Source organism: Thunnus albacares, chromosome 9, assembly GCF_914725855.1.
Source record: "Thunnus albacares chromosome 9, fThuAlb1.1, whole genome shotgun sequence".
In the NCBI taxonomy this organism is placed as follows: domain Eukaryota; kingdom Metazoa; phylum Chordata; class Actinopteri; order Scombriformes; family Scombridae; genus Thunnus; species Thunnus albacares.
Genome location: NC_058114.1, coordinates 34,761,181 through 34,777,421, shown reverse-complemented (window position 1 = coordinate 34,777,421; position 16,241 = coordinate 34,761,181). Strand labels below are relative to the sequence as shown.

At 39.5% G+C, this 16,241-nt stretch overlaps 1 protein-coding gene across 1 annotated transcript; it reads right to left on the bottom strand.

Moving 5' to 3' along the window:
- Positions 1-356: 356 nt before the first annotated feature.
- On the bottom strand, positions 357-15,778 carry ahsg1 (alpha-2-HS-glycoprotein 1). The gene is made up of 7 exons (XM_044362068.1): positions 15,542-15,778; positions 11,378-11,488; positions 11,012-11,096; positions 8,840-9,009; positions 8,398-8,514; positions 4,540-4,617; positions 357-1,214 (listed from the first exon to the last, which is right to left on the bottom strand). The coding sequence occupies exons 1-7, from the start codon at positions 15,737-15,739 to the stop codon at positions 801-803; spliced, it is 1,173 nt and encodes a 390-aa protein (XP_044218003.1). The 5' UTR covers positions 15,740-15,778; the 3' UTR covers positions 357-800.
- Between the last annotated feature and the right edge of the window lie 463 nt (positions 15,779-16,241).

Genomic DNA, 16,241 nt, shown 5'->3' with positions numbered 1-16,241 from the left:
TATCATTTACAGTACAAATGTGGAAGGGAATCTACTGGTCTTACATTTGTTTTTAATTTATTTATCTCACTTAGTTTCCATAAATGTGTAAAATGGAGATATTGCTGCCAATCAATATTTCTCAAGTTTACTTTTACATTCTAGACTCATCTAAGGCTAAAATTTTAAAGAAGTGTTAACAATGTGACAGCTAGAAATTAAATGTCCAACCCACTGAGCAGCAGCGGGAACTCTGGTCGGACTCCCTTCCATCAGTTTAAAAGAAAAAAATGATTGAAACTGCTTGCATATAAATGCAGGAAACACTAAATCGTGAGACTGAATATGATAGACAAACATATATAGGTAAATCATTCTTATATTTTATTTTGCCATTCCATTTTAAAATTCAATTCATAAGTTGTCAGAATATGGAAATATAATGAAAGGATGTTTTATTGGCCATTTAAATGCGAATTTAACTTATAGTAGCATCATAGATGCGTCAATTCATTGATGGATTACAATTTTACAGAGAAAGGAGAATTACTATCATGGCACACTCTAGACTACATAGAAAATGATGTTTTGAGAATATTAAGAAAGCCTTATGTATGAGCTGATAAAAATCAAGGTATTGTCAGCTATGTCTGCACATGGCAGATGTCTCAGTGGAGGAAGTTTGCATCACACGTTGACAGTTTATTTTACTTGTGGTCTGAAATATGTTGTAAGGACATTAGCATTTCTTACATACATTAGAGACTGTTGTCTGATCAGTGACAAACACAGTTCCCTTGAAATAGCATTGTGTGTTTATCTTAGGTCTGTCTGGGGTGGGGGCGGGGTTCAGGATGAGGCCAGGGGCAAATGGGGTGGAGAGCTGGGTCAAAACTACTTGGGTTCAAAAAACGGCAGTGATGGAACGGTTGTAGGGGGTGGTAGGAAATGAAGGGGGGGCCATGGGGCTGTCTTGGGGGGCCAGTGAAGGGGGGGCCATGGGGCTGCCCTGGCGGGCCAGTGAAGGGGGGTACATGGTGACGAGGTGGGGGTCCACCAGGATGGGGAGGTGGTCCTCTGCCATGAGCATGGGGAGGGAGTTCTTCGCGACCAGCAGAGGCAGGGGGTCTTATGCCACCATCATGGGGAGGGGGGCCAGGAAGATGCGGAGGGCCTACATGATTTGGGGGCCCACATACAGGCTCCTGCTCACCAGGGCTGAGGGTAGTAGAGTTCTGTTGAGAACAGAGCAAGCAGAAGTTGAAGTGTATTTCTGCACAGTATAACTGTACAATTGTATGCAAAAATTTGGGGACCCCTTGACAAACAACATTTTGGTGATTTTTATTGAAAAGATGTAAACACAGCCTCTCAAGGATAGGGGGAAAAACTATATTTTCAACAAACATTAATGCATAGTTACTTTTATGTCATAAATTGGAAAAACAAAACTAAAAAATGAACAATTACATTTCACACTGTGAAAACTGCAAGCTGATAATGCTTTGCTATCTTCTTGTAGCCTTATGACATAAAAGGGAGACAGGACAGTTGCAGCAAGTCTTATTCCTCCAATCAGAAACATGCTAGAGTGATATACTCACATGCTCAGTTAGACCCTCCCCCCACCAGGTAGACAGAAGACACATTCAACATTGCTGCTGCATTTACTGAAAAAATTGTTTTGGAGGTATGACAGTAATTTTTTTTCATGAGCTGTATTTTTGTCATACCGTCCTGACCTTTCGTATGAATTAATCAAAACATACTTAATTTGAATCAGTGTTTTGTTGACTTCTAATTGACATGGTAAGCATGTGTCAAATGCTTCAGATATCACATACTATGCATACCTACATACCCAATATGTGTTCTATCGTTCAACATACTTTTGTGTGAATAAACAGTAGTATGTTTCTTTTCAGATGCACTTATCACGTCACTTCCTGAGAGCCTCCTTGCCAGTTGGAGTAGTGTAAACATGGTAGCCCATGCCAACCATAAAGTCTGAACTAATTTAGTAAATATATTATAATAATATTCATATTTATAATATATTATTATAAATATATTACGCCTAGCAAAGTGAAACCTTACTTAAATTAAAGTGTTATTGACATTATACCAGACCTGCCTTGGTCGCTGTCCACCACTGTCTGTTATGTCTGCATTGCACTGTGGGATATTTATGCCAGCATAGTGTCCAGTGCTTGCATACTGTAATATTTCCCTGGAAATAGAATGCACTTCACATACTATTGGTTTCATACTAAGCTTTCAGATTTAAAAAATCTCACATACTGTTTTGCATACTGAATAGCATGTTAGTATGGAATTTTTGACACAGCCAAGGTCAGTGTGTCTAGCTAGCACATGATGTCATGGCTAACAGGGTTGGGGACAGATGCAACAAAATGTTGCAACCATCAATACAAATACAAATTTGTATTGCTTTTTTCAACATACACAAGTCATTTGGCCTCATTCACTAATATGTGCAAAGAAATGTTCTTACATTGTGCACAAAATAAGTGCGCACACAAAGTTATTGTCGGATTCATGACACATGCGCACTGGCCAATTTTGTTCTTACCACTCTGCGTATGTTAGTGAATCAAAATCATTCTAAATTGACAGACGCATGCCTGCTATCGGTAATTATACTACCATGCCCCCATTTCTCTATATCTGTAGAGAGAGCTGTCAATGAGAACTGTGATGGTAAAAATGTAGAAAAACTTTACTGCTTGTGAAATCAAGCAAACAGTAGTTTCAGAAGTAGAAGCCAGAAAAGGCAGATTTGACTGGTAAACATGTCATTGGAACAACCGTTTGGAGCCCAATTGTGAATCCTGTATACAACCTGCATACCTGTTGCACTACTACCATGCAGTAGTTTTACCCTAACTAAATAAAAAGTTGGTAAATGTGTAGATCTGTGGAACTGATCTAAATAAATCTCTACTGCTGCACCAGGTGCGCATCATGTTTCATCTCTGTCCACAACAGGCCGTGATGTAGGGGTGGCTGTGACTCAGGAGGTAGAGCGGGTCATCAACTAATTGGAAGATCGGCAGTTTGATTCTTGGCTCCTCAAGTCTACATGTCAAAGTGTCCTTGGGCAAGACACTGAACCCCAAATTGCTCCTGATGGCTGTGCCATCAGTGTCTGAATGTGTGTAATGGTTAGCTCCCTCTGATGGGCACGTAGGGACCTTGTATGGTAGCCCCTGTACCCATTCAGCATGTGACTGTGTGGGAATGGGTGAATGTGACTCATAGTGTAAAAGCGCTTTGAGTGGTTGGAAGACTAGAAAGGCGCCATACAAGTACAGTCCATTCCATTCCATGCACTGAAAGCAGACCACCCCTCCCTGTTTTAAATAATTTTAAATATATTAATAATTTCATTACATTTATGATGATGATTTCTTGATTACGTCTTACGTCTATTAATTTTATAATTAGTAAATAAATTGTGTATTATTAGCAATTTCACACTTTTAAATGTTTTAGGCCCAATCATTTTATACATAATTGTGGCTCTAATATACTGTTTACATTGATTAAATATGGACTATATTAGTTTTTAAGACTGTGGGACATTTATGATGATGTGTGCCTATGCATGGTCTAAGGCAGTTCTAAATTTGTTCACAGAGTAAGCACAAATTCAGATAAGAACATAGTGATGAATCCTGGCTTTGTGCTTAAAATGTTCGAATGTACGGTTTAAGCACAGATTTGTGTGTATGCACTTATTGTGAATGAGGCCAGTCGTGACGTAAATATAAGGTTGGTTCACCCAAATACTTTTTTTTAAAATTATGTTATAACGTTACATTTATATACGCACAAGTCATTGTGATGCACAAAATCATTGGAGTTAAAAAACATAATATCGTGATCATTTCATTATTTGGTATTAACGTAATCTTATTATAATGTCTATAATGTCTGTGCGCCTTTCAGAAAATCCAGGGTCGCAGTTCACATTCACTCAAGTGTGACAAAAATCACACTTAATCACGATTAAGTTTTTAAAAAAGTTGCAATTTTGTACAGTAAATACATGTTTAATAAAAGTTGCATTGCAAATTGTTCAATTCCTCCTGTCTAGCACTGAAATATGAATAATAATATTATTGTATGAATAAATAATACTATAATATCATTGTAAAACAATACATATTTTCAGAATACTATGCTCACTGAGACAAAAAGCAAAAGTTAATTAAAGCTACAAGCAGCGATGAATGGGCCCTCGCATGAGAGAAATGCAAAAAGTGTTGCAACCATCCCCAGTCTCTCCTAACTATCCATTAATATATGCTGAAAATATTGTTTTTTTCCCCATATCCTATGGAGACTGTGTTTACATCTTTTCAATTAAAAAAATCACCAAAATATATTATTTGTCAAGGGGTGCCCAAACTTTTGCATACAGCTGTATATAACTGCTGATTTTCCAAGTCATATCCTACTAGAGTTTTGGGAAGACAACTAAGACATGTAGTAGAAGAGGTGCAAAAACAGTATGTGTTTAGAATGTGGACTCACCAATGGGGGATAGAATTCACACTTAACAGACCAGAGTCCCTCTGTACTGGAGTAAGATGAACTGCAGAGAGCATGATGCTTCAGAGAGAGGAGAGAGAGAGACGATGAGAGCATGTAGGAAACCAACAGCGAATGACGCTTGAATGATGCCACATCACACTTACAACTGTACTGATTCAACACTGCCTATCCCTGAACCAGGACTGTCATACTATTGCATAGATTGCCAAATGTTTTTTCTTAGGATGGCAAAGTCATGACCCACCCTACTCTGCCTCCAATTGGCTCGTACTTGTTGCCTCCATTGGTTGAGTTGATTAGGTTTAGGAGTGAAGAGTGAGATTGGTTAGGGCAAGGGTAAGAATATCAGGGTAAGCCAATCAGAGGCAGAGTAGGGCGGGTCATGACTTCGCCATCCTAGGACAAAAAATATCTTGCACAGCTCACAGTCCTGGATTATAGCTATCTAACAGGATATTAGCTATCCAAAGGACATCCAGACATTTTAGTTGCTCGGGTGTTCAGAAAATTTGTTAAGGGAAGCAATTTGTAAATACGCTTTCACAGGGTGGTAGGATGTCTTTTCAATGTAGGAAAAACAAAACCAGGCACAAGTAGAGTTACAAAACATAAGGAAGTTTCTTGCTGACCTTGAGAATAGTACATTTGACAAAAAAAATCTTAACTCAAGGTCCACTTACTGGCTTTTTTCAGAGATTTCAAACACATATCACTGTCTTCATCAGCCGATAGAGATAGTTCTGTTGTTGTCATGTGACCTTAGTATGGAACCCAAGTCACATGATAACAGGTGGTTGTATACTGAGGGAGATGGTAACTTCTGTCTCTGTTCAAAGATGGTGTCCTCCATGATCTTTCTCCAGCTGTCCACTGACTCCTGATCGATGACCCTTGACCTCTTCCCCATTGAGAGGATGGCTTTGTATTCACAGACAACTGATGTTGTGTCTAGTGTTCATTCAGTCTCTCTATTTAATCTGATTCCATTTACATCAATTGAAACCATATAAAATGGTTTTTGGTGAGTTTGCATTTTAACATTCTTCCCTAAACAAATGTTATAAACACATGTCCAGGTTCCATTAGACCACTATTCAGGACTCAGGGCTAGAGACCACCAAGAAAAGTTATGTGCACACATGTATGTGAGCTGTATGTAAACTGTTGTGAGTATTCAGTCTTTTTCTTATGTGAACACTGCATTAAACAATATTTGAGATATCAGCTTTGCATCAAATGACTCCCTATAATTTGAAAGGGGTGTTGTACTACTGATCCCACTGAAAATCAACACACAACTCTGCTTCTAAGTGTGGTAAATGGACTGTATTTGTATAGCACCTTTCTTCTTCCTTATGCAGAGCCAAACCGACAATGCATTAATCCTACTAACAAGTATCTTATTCTGCTCTGTCATAGAGCTCCATTAAAAGCATAGCAATGCATTCTGCATTTTCCCCATTTTTGTGCCTCTGTAAATTGTGTACTCTGTTCATATGTCACATGGCAGAATATTCTTGATTTGATCTGTTTGTTTTGCATATTTATTAGGTGCTATGCTTGAATTATTTTGGATTATTTGGCTTTAACTATATTTTGGATTATTTGGCTTTAATTGGTTTTGGGACTGTTTTGTGTCTTTGGATTGTATAGTTTTGTTGTGCGTTGTAGCGTTTTTTTCTGCAGCAGTGTATCGCCTGCTGGACTAAAAAGTGCAATAGATTGGACAATTAACCTGACTGAGTGATAGGATTGACAGCTGGAACAGCCAATCCTCAGTTGGGGGCAGGACACCAAGGAACCATTCAGCAACCAGGAAGTAGAGCTGGAGGTGGGAGGAGGGTGTTTGTAAAGGCCGGGACAAAGACTAGATAAATATGGACAAGGCATCGCCACTTCCTACTGCTATGCTAAAGTGAAGCCTAAATCTCCTTCTCTTTCAACATTCATTTTGGTATCTCACTATGGGACACACTCCCTGTGCTGTCCCCAGAAGTTATTTTACACTACGCCAGTCCTAACTGGCAGGCAGACATGATGTCTGCTCCCAAGAGAAGGGACTTTCTCCTGCTATAAAAGTCTGACGTAATGTCCTCCCTTAAGTCTTAAACCTCTTCTCGCACCCAGAAGCAAGTTCTCAGATGGCAGCCAGTGTAGTTTACGGACTAGCAAACTGCTCACAGAGCGAGAACCAGTCAACCCCACCTATCCCAGCCCTGTGGGACGAAGTGTGTGTGGTGACAGACCTCTGCCCACGTCATAGTCCTGATGGTTGCTCAGGAGAGAGCTAGATGGCTGAACCTATCCAGTCTTTCCCAGAAGGGGAAGACTCAGCTCCTTGACATCCCCGTGGACCCAAAACACTTATTCAGCCCAGCAGTAGTCACCATGCAAAGGTGTTGCAAGGAAAAGAAAGAAAGAAGGTGAAGCACTACAGCTGTGTCTCCCCAGAAAGGTGCTACCTCCTCCCCTCAGTGCACCCTGACAGATGTTTGCCCAAGCTGGCTACCGCTCCCCAAACGTCAGCCCCAACCCCTGGCAGGCACCTGAAGTCAGAGCAAGCCACTGGAACTCAAGGGTAGGTGGGCTAAGAAACCTTTTGCTGCCAGTGTGACTGAAGGAGATCAAGCCACCCCTACTGTCACTCACAGGGCTAAGAAGAGGAGACACGCTATCTAGTTCATTCTTCCAGGGGGGATGGCAGGCTGAGTCAGACACTTGCTGATGGCAGGCTCAGCCAGACACCTGCTTCACTCCCCCAAACCTACTAAAACCTAATACAACCTTTTAACCCATTATCATACCGCTCTATTGCACTGCAGGCTTTCTATCCTCCTCCTTTCTCCACACAGGAGCATGAATGGCTGAATGTGCTCTGCCCTGTACGAGCATTACGCACCTATGCAGCTGGATTCACGAAATCAGAGCAGCTGTTTGTCTGGCTGTCACAGCTGACAACCATGAGATCACACCCCCTTTTTATATCGTCAAATAACTAATTAAAAACAGACATCAGAAAAATGTGCACTTGAACATACACAAGGGTGATAAGAACTACCTAAAATGACAGTAACCATCTTTGGGAGAAATGTATCTGATGTGTACTTTGATTTTTTCGTTTGGCTCATGTCCCATCAGCTGACATGGAGGGGGCAGAATTTATGACCTATACTGCAGTCAGCCACCAGGGAATGATCAAGATGTCTTGGCTTCACTTCTAGGGAACTGTCATGTCATCCATCTGTATATACAGTCAATGGGCCAGGAGAATGCCAAGGGGATTGAAAGCCAGGCAGACCATGCTATTAATCCTACACTGTTGATTGTTCACCTGAAAACCTACTGGACACTGGTCGAGAAGGAGCTGAGGGAGTGCTCTGCAGAGTTGTGTTGAGAAGGAGCCACTTGCCATAGAAGAGGGTCTGCTTGCCGGCCATGGACTTGGCTACTAGCCAGTGCCAGTGCTAGCAGGGCAGAGACAACGGACCATGTCGGCATGGCTTAGCTTCTCATTTCTTGTCTTTTATTTTAAGTAGTGCATCCCTTCAATTTTAGGACACTGCATCCTGGGGCTCTTCAAGCTGGTATTGCTTAACATAACTTAATTCCCTCAGCCTTTAAGGTATGTTATCCTTGTGAACTGTGCTTTGCTTTAAAATAATTTAGTTCCCTCAGTTTTTCAGGTGTATTTTCCTTGTAAACTGTGTTTTATTGCTTTTAAAATAATTTAATTCCCTAAGCTTTTAAGGTACATTATCATGGTTGACTGTGTTGGTGTTGAACTATGTGGGGAAAAAGAATTTTCCTGAAGCTTCTGTATGTATGAGTTGCACTTACAGCTCTGTCAGGGCAGAGGGGTTTGCATGCCTCAGGAACTATTCTGGATCCCATTGGGCAATGAGTCTCCACGAGGGCAATCTCAGCATAGTACATCATCCCTGTCATCATCATGTCCTGATAGAAGAGCGGAAGTGGAGAGAGTAAATCAGTAGAGGGAATGAAATTCAGATGTGCCACTGTATGATGTTAAACAACTTCAAGTGAGATTACTGCGTTATATGAATTCACAATGATAGATACAAATATTCATGCAGTGTTTGGTTATGTTTTGGCTGCTAAAATAGTTGACCCCTCACACACACTCTGATAATAACACAAAAGAGAAGAAACTTTGTTTGTGTGCCTTAGTGTGTATGTGTGTGTTTGTGTGTGTGTCTGTGTGTGTGTGTGTGTGTGTGTGAGAGAGATAGAGTGAATGTTTGAGAGAGATTCTCTGTACCCCAGATTGCATCCGTCCCACTTCCTGCAGGATATAGTAGTGTTGGTTGGTGGTGTTCTGGTTGAATTTTTTCACAGCTTCATCGACAGACTTCATACCTTCAGGGCTGTAGAGTGGGATCAGCGTGGAACAGTCAGGGCAGATCCTCATCATCTCCATGTCAGTTTTTGCTACAACCACATGCACACACACACACACACACACACACACACACACACACACACACACACACACACACACATAGTGTTCATTATTAGTGAGTCTGCTTTGTGAGGGCTCCACAGTATGTGTTTCTCTCAACTCATAGCCATTCATCATCATTTTTATTACTTAACCCATTTAATTCCAAATTTTTCCTTGCAATTTGACAACTTGCATTTTACTCCTTAGACTTTATGTCCTTTTTGATTTTATGTTGGTTAAGTTAGTGAAATATTAGGTTTTATACTCGGTCACAAGAGTGACTGGTGGGAAACAGCATAGTCAGAATTCATACAAATTGTTATTATTGTTGTTGTTTTTGTTATTATTGTTGTTATTATGCTTCTCTGTGTCTCTCCCCCCTCTCCCCCTCCCTCCTTCTTTCTCTCCCAACCCAACCGGTCAAGGCAGATGGCTGCCCACGTAGAGCCCGGTTCTGCTTGAGGTTTTTTTCCCATTGAACGGGAGTTTTTACTTGCCACTGCCACCAAGTACTGCTCATGGGGGAATGTTGGGTCTCTCTAAATTCAAGAGTACAGTCTAGACCTGCTCTATGTGAAAAGTGCCCTGAGATAACTTCTGCTGTGATTTGGCGCTATATAAATAAAATTGACTTGACCTGACTTGTCTTGGAGCTGAATGAAGAGCTCATGTAATGTGACCTTATATGTTTGTTTTCATTTGCTACAATATTCTTTACTGCTGTCACTGAAGTGTTTTCATTGTCTGAACTATCACTTGCAATGATAAATCAGGTGTAGTGACTACTTGTATGAATTAATAAATATCCCTTAACTTTTCACATTTTGCCTGGCTAACAGTAGAGATATCAGTGACAATGACGAAAAGCAGTTAGTAAGTACCATAACCATAGTTTATCTGCCATAACTTTAATGTCAGTTGGCTTAATTGTTCACCTCAAATGATAAAAACTTACTTGATAGTACAAATATAGTTCAGCTTATTACTCAACCTACCAGAATTGCTCATACACCATCATCTCTGCTAGACTGGAATCTTGTTTCTCACCCAGATATTATTAAGAATTATTGAGTAAGGGGTGCTTTCTGATCGTTTTAGTGCTTATTCTGTTATTTTCTGTGTTTGTAAGATTATGTCTTCCTCCAAGATACATTGGTGTGAGGCAGTGTAAAAACATAAATATTGATCACTTAATTTAAGATGTCACCGTGACAAACTGGGACAGGTTTCAGCCTATACCTTATGTTGAAGATGCATGGAATTTTCTATTGAGTGAGTTTATTATTGATAGTATCATTGTTAGTAAAAGATAAACATGCTCCCAAGGAAAACAATGAAAGTTAAAGGTAGGCATTTACCATAGATAAATTCAGATCTGATAAATCTTTTTAAACTTGCAGACAAGTTGTGGGCCAAAAATTGAACAATGATGGACTCAACTGTTCAGGAAACATACAAACATACCAGGAATGCCAAGTCGAATTGCTATAAACACTATCATCATACTCACTTCGACACTCCCAACACCCTGTTGTTGTTCTTGTTTTTACCTTCATTTTTCATTTACTCAGTACAACTGAGATCTTTATTCAGTGGGGCAGTTGTTGATTTCTTGTCTTGTGCAGATGATGCAGTGGTTTGAGATTTTGAGAGAACCCTGTTTGTGTGTGTGTTTTGTTGATGTTATTATATTAATTGTCTTGTGTTTAATTTTCAGGGGTTGTTTTTGTCAGAGGACCCCCTTGAAAACAAGATGGTGCATATCAAGGGTCTTATCCTCAAATTAAAATTTCAAATAACTTTCAAATAATTTAACCATACCACAGTTGCCATATCCAAATATATGAATGAATCATTGTAAAAATGTTGACACTAGATGTCAAAAACAAAACAACAAAAAACACCAAGGTCCAGGGGTTTTGCTAAATTGTCCAATATCAATGTTCTGTCTGGCAATAAGGTTTAGTACATAACAGGGAAGAAGCCCACCTTGTCGCGTGTCACACTCATATTTGGTGACTTTGGCATCATCATTTTTCACAGTCATCATAATGGTGCAGTTGGCCATCACTTCCTACAAAGAAAAAGAGACATATATGAAGTTTTACTGTAAACACTTTACATCTCAAAGAAAAGATGACAGAATCAGTGTGTTTACCTTCTGCATCTGTAAATTGCAGAAGGTGCAACGTTACATGAATGAACCATTCTGGTAGGTCTTTCAAATCAATTTGCAATTTCATGTATTACAACACAACAACAATGTCTGTGCATTCTTCTTCCTGGCTCTAGATTAATATGATGCACGGCTGAAAAAGGAGAACTGGAACAAATAACCTGATGACGAGCATTTACCCATTCAGTCTCTTCACGGATCTCACAGTCCTCAAAGTGTCGGGGGTTGACAACGTGACACTTTGTCTCCAGAAGGTCTAACTGCAACTCAACATCACAGCCTCCATCAACCTGGAAACACACAGAGTAAGAGAATAAATCACAATTATTGAGGTATAATGATATTTTTAATGTCCCAACATCACAATCATGAGCCCCTTTTAGCACTTTGTTGATTGTTGCACTACTTTCTTGTTGTCATGGTACACTTGTCTACTTCAAGTTGTTTCTTACTTTAATAATAATAATAATAAAAGCTTTGGATAAAAGTGTCTGCAAAATGACAAAATGTAAATGTAAATACAGTATCTTGTTTTTGGTAAACACTTGTTTGGTTTTTTGTGTCAAGCAAATATCATGTAAAAATACTGAACAATTACTCTGCCAGACTTAAGACCAGATAATAAAAATGAAACATCTGATTTCCACATTTTCTTATGGTGCTCCCATCATGTGCACACAAATATATACTTATATTTTTACTTGTTCAATTCCTTTTGGGGGTAGAAAATATAGTAAAAATAGCTATACCTATATAGCAGTATAGAAATGTCAAAGATATGTTTGAGGTAATTTAGAAGCATTTTTGTCCACCGGAGAACACTGAAAGGTGTCATGAGTCTTGTCATGATCCTAGTGTTTTTTTCCCTGCGTTTCCTGCGTCCCTGTGTTCATGTGTGTTCTTGTGTGTCCATGGGCATGGCTACTCCTCCTCCTGCTCCTGCTCAACCTGCGACTGGCAAGTCATTAGTGTAAACAGTATGGATGATGCAGACTTGGCAAATGTTTTTAATTCCTTTTTCTCTCATTTTGAAAGGTCTAATTTCTCATGTAATGTTTCTATGCTGAGAGAGTCTCTTGTTCCTCAAAATGATATTGTAATATCCTGGGAACGTGTCACAAATCTATTTAAGAGGGTTAACAGAAGAAAGGCTGCTGGCCCTTACACCATCTGTGGACGCACATTGTGTCACTGTGCTGACCAGTTCAGTGAGGTCTTCCAGATGTGTGCCAAGTGTGGCCAGATACCAACTATATGGAAAACATCCACTATAATACCTGTCCCAAAATCAAAAAATCCAAGAGGACTTAATGAGGTTAGACCGATTGCACTCACGTCCCTTGTGATGAAAAACTTTGAGAAAATTTTAAAAGATAAAGTTGTCTCCTTAATCGGTGGCAAACTAGATCCACTGCAGTTTGCTTATCAAGCTGGTAAAGGTGTGGAAGATGCAAAGCTTTTCATTTTAGACAGTGTTCAAGCACCTTGAAAAACCTAAATCTCACGTGAGATTTTTAATTGCTGATTTTTCTTCAGCTTTTAACAAGATGCAGCCTCATATTTTGATTGGACACATGTTCAATGTCATCATCTCAAACACAGGCTCTCCTCAGGGCTGTGTCCTTTCCCCTCTGCTTTTATTAAGTACACAGACTGCCTTTGTCAAATGATAGCTTCCTTGACCTTCCTTGACCTTAATGTGACAAAGACTAAGGAATTAATCATTGGTTTAAGGAAAAACAGCAGCAAACCGACAGGTAGCATAATATATGGTGAAGACGTCCAAATTGTAGATACATACAAGTATCTTGGAACAGTGTTTGACTCACATTCAAGTTTGATGCAAACACAGAGCTGATTACCATGAGAGGACAACAGAGAATCCATCTGATGCGAAAGCTGAACTCTTTTAGTGTCTTTGATAACATTTTATGTAACTTCTTTCAATCTTTTATTGAAAGTCTTTTAACATTTTCTTTCATATGCTCTTTCAATGGACTGTCTGTGAAGGACAAGAATAGTAGAAACAGCATTGTTAGAGTCTGTGTCAAGATCATCGGAGTCCAGCAGAAAGACCTGTACTCCCTCTGGAAGAGACATGAGGTCCAGAAATGAAATGGCATCATTAGTCATTCTGACCATGTTCTTTCTGGTCAATTCTCTTAAATGCGCGCCCTAGGAAAACTAACCGTTATTCAAATTCTTTCATTCCTTCTGCTATCAGGCTGCTAAATGCTGACAACAGTAAGTGGAATATGAACCGGTCCCTGTAAATGTGTAAATTGTAAACTGTACCATTTGTTGACCTGTCGTCACTGACATGTTGATTTGTATGTAATGCTGCTGCTTGACCGAGTTGTATTTATTTTATTTTATTTTATTTTATTTTATTTTATTTTATTTTATTTTATTTTACTTTATCTTGCCTGTGAGCTGGGTAGGCTGTAAAACTGAATTGCCCTTCTGGGATAAAAAAAGTTGTCTGAATCTGAATCGGAAACTGGCACACCTGCTCATCATTACCTCATCAATTTGACAGTATATCTACGCCGGCTCTCCTTCCAGTCTTCACCAGATCGTTCCGTCACCCATAGTGGTAGTTAGATGCTCAGGCCAACTTTCCAGTGGGCTTTTGCTCTTAAAGTATTTTCGCTGTTCTAACCGTTTGTCTCCCTGTGCTCCAGAACTCGTCCTCATGTGCCAGCCAGCTTGCTCCATTCAACAGTTATTTGTCTGCCTGCCAAGACCCTTCTACAGCCATACTTACCACACAGCCCTCCATCTACCTGCGCACTGCTCTACTCCCCTCCAAGCACTTGTCTACTTGCCCACTCTCCACTGCCATCTCAAGCTCCACTGCTCAGCCACAAGTTCACTCACGCCCTCTGCTCAAACCCACAAGTTAAAGCAAAAAGTGCAGAAATTTGAAAGGATACAGTGTTCCACCAAACTGGAAGAATCATGCTTAGTCTGGCAAGATAGTCTTAAAACACATAGGATGGCCCTCTGTAATGCTAGAAATGCCTATTACTCATCATTAATAGAGGAGAATAAAAACAGCCCTAGGTTCCTTTTTTCAGCACTTTGGCCAGGCTGACAAAGAGTCATAACTCTATTGATCCATGTATTCCTATAGCTCTCTGTAGTAATAACTACATGAGCTTCTTTAATAATAAAATTATTACTTATTACTGTTATTATAACTATTAAAGAAAAGATTCATCACCTCCTGCCCTCAACAGACACTGATTTATCACCAAACACAGGAATCTTAGGAACAGCTGTAAAACCTGATATATATTAACTTCAATGATTTCTTTATCTTAACTATCAACCCAGCCTCTCAGGTGTTTTAGCCAACTATAGACCTATATCTAACCTTTCTTTTCTTTAAGATCCTTGAGAAAGCAGTCTCCAATCAGATGTGTGACTTTCTACATAACAAAAGTTTATTTGAGGATTTTCAATCAGGATTTAGAGCACATCATAACACAGAGACAGCACTGGTGAAAGTTACAAATGACCTCCTTATTGCATTGGACAAAGGATTTCTCTCTGTACTTGTCTTGTTAGATCTTAGTGCTGCATTTAACACCATTGACCATTGCATCCTATTACAGAAACTGGAATATTTAATTGGCATTAAAAGAACTGCATTAAGCTGGTTTAAATCCAGTTTATCAGATCAATTTCAGTTTGTACATGTTAATGATGAATCCTCCATACACATAAAAGTTAGACACAAGGTTCCACAAGATTCTGTACCTGACCCAATACTATTCATCTTATTTATGCTCACTTTAGGTAATATTATTAGGAAACACTTACACATAAATTTTCACTTGTTATGCATATGGCTCTAATAAACAGTGAAATGTGTGAAATGTGCTCTCCACACAAGAAGGAGGGTAGGAAGGAAGGACAGAAGTAAAATGTATGGTTGCAGTACAGAAAAGAGAAGGATGAAAAAACTAGAAAAAACAGTACTGTAAGATTGAAGGACGGACAGAAAGAAGGAAAAGCAAAAACGGAAAGGAAAAAACAACCTTTAAAAATCTCCAAAACCTGTTGGATAATATCTAAAGGTCATTATTTTACTGAGCTGAAACAACGCTGTTATTCAAAGTAAAAAAAAAAATCATGGTGAATGTAAAATTGCAATCTGCAGTTACCAGATAAATGTAGTTGAGAGAAAAGACAATTTTTCCCTCTGAGATGTAGCAAAGGAAATGTATGTATTCATGTATGTCAACCAAAATGAAACTACTCAACATACTAGAACCATTAGTTAGTTATTAGTTGAGCAAATGTGTGCAGTTATTGTCCATTTCTAGTTCTCATACCTTTACCACTTTGATGCCTTGGATTTCGCTGAGTCTGAACTTGTACCCGTGGTCATGTTGTTCATTGATGTGATGCATTGCCAGACGTGCTGCTGCAGCACCACTATCTTCACTGCACGTTACCAGCTCCAAAGCTGGAGCAGCGCTGCAAAGTAGCACCACTGAGGACAGCAGCACCAAGATGGAAAATCCCTTCATGGTGCAGAGAAGAGAGACAGTGCAGACCGCTGCAGCTGGGGACGTTATATAGACACAAACAGGTTAGCAGCCTTGAGAGGGAGGGAGAGAGAGTGACAAACAGGAGAAGAAATGACAGATAAATGAGATAAGAGACAGATAAGAGGTATAGAAGAAGGACAGGGCCACAGGGCTGCCAAATCAAAGAACAAACAGAGACTTTAACCAGAGCAGAGCAACTTATTCTCAAATATCTACTGCAACACTCAGTTTCATCATGGTTTTAATACTGTCAACCATTTGCCACTGCCGCTGTACAGGTATTTCTACTGAAGCAAATTTAATTAGAGGAACTGTCAGTTGCATCACAGCTTCACAACATTTCATGTTTAACATACACTACATCAGTACAACAGTACAATGAATGAGAATCTTTTTGGCTAATGCAAAGGATGGGACATGAGTGCAAAATCTTAAAAAGTATTTCTGGATTTGGTTGCATTGAATTGCATTTGTGATATGG

What these genes read in the sequence shown, in the direction of transcription:
- ahsg1 (XM_044362068.1), bottom strand. Translation starts at nt 15,739, where the DNA reads ATGAAGGGATTTTCCATCTTGGTGCTGCTGTCCTCAGTGGTGCTACTT. An exon ending in AAGGCATCAAAGTGGTAAAG is followed by an intron (nt 11,489 to 15,541) that starts GTATGAGAACTA and finishes GTGTGTTTCCAG; the next exon opens with GTTGATGGAGGCTGTGATGT. An exon ending in TCCGTGAAGAGACTGAATGG is followed by an intron (nt 11,097 to 11,377) that starts GTAAATGCTCGT and finishes TTTTCTTTGTAG; the next exon opens with GAAGTGATGGCCAACTGCAC.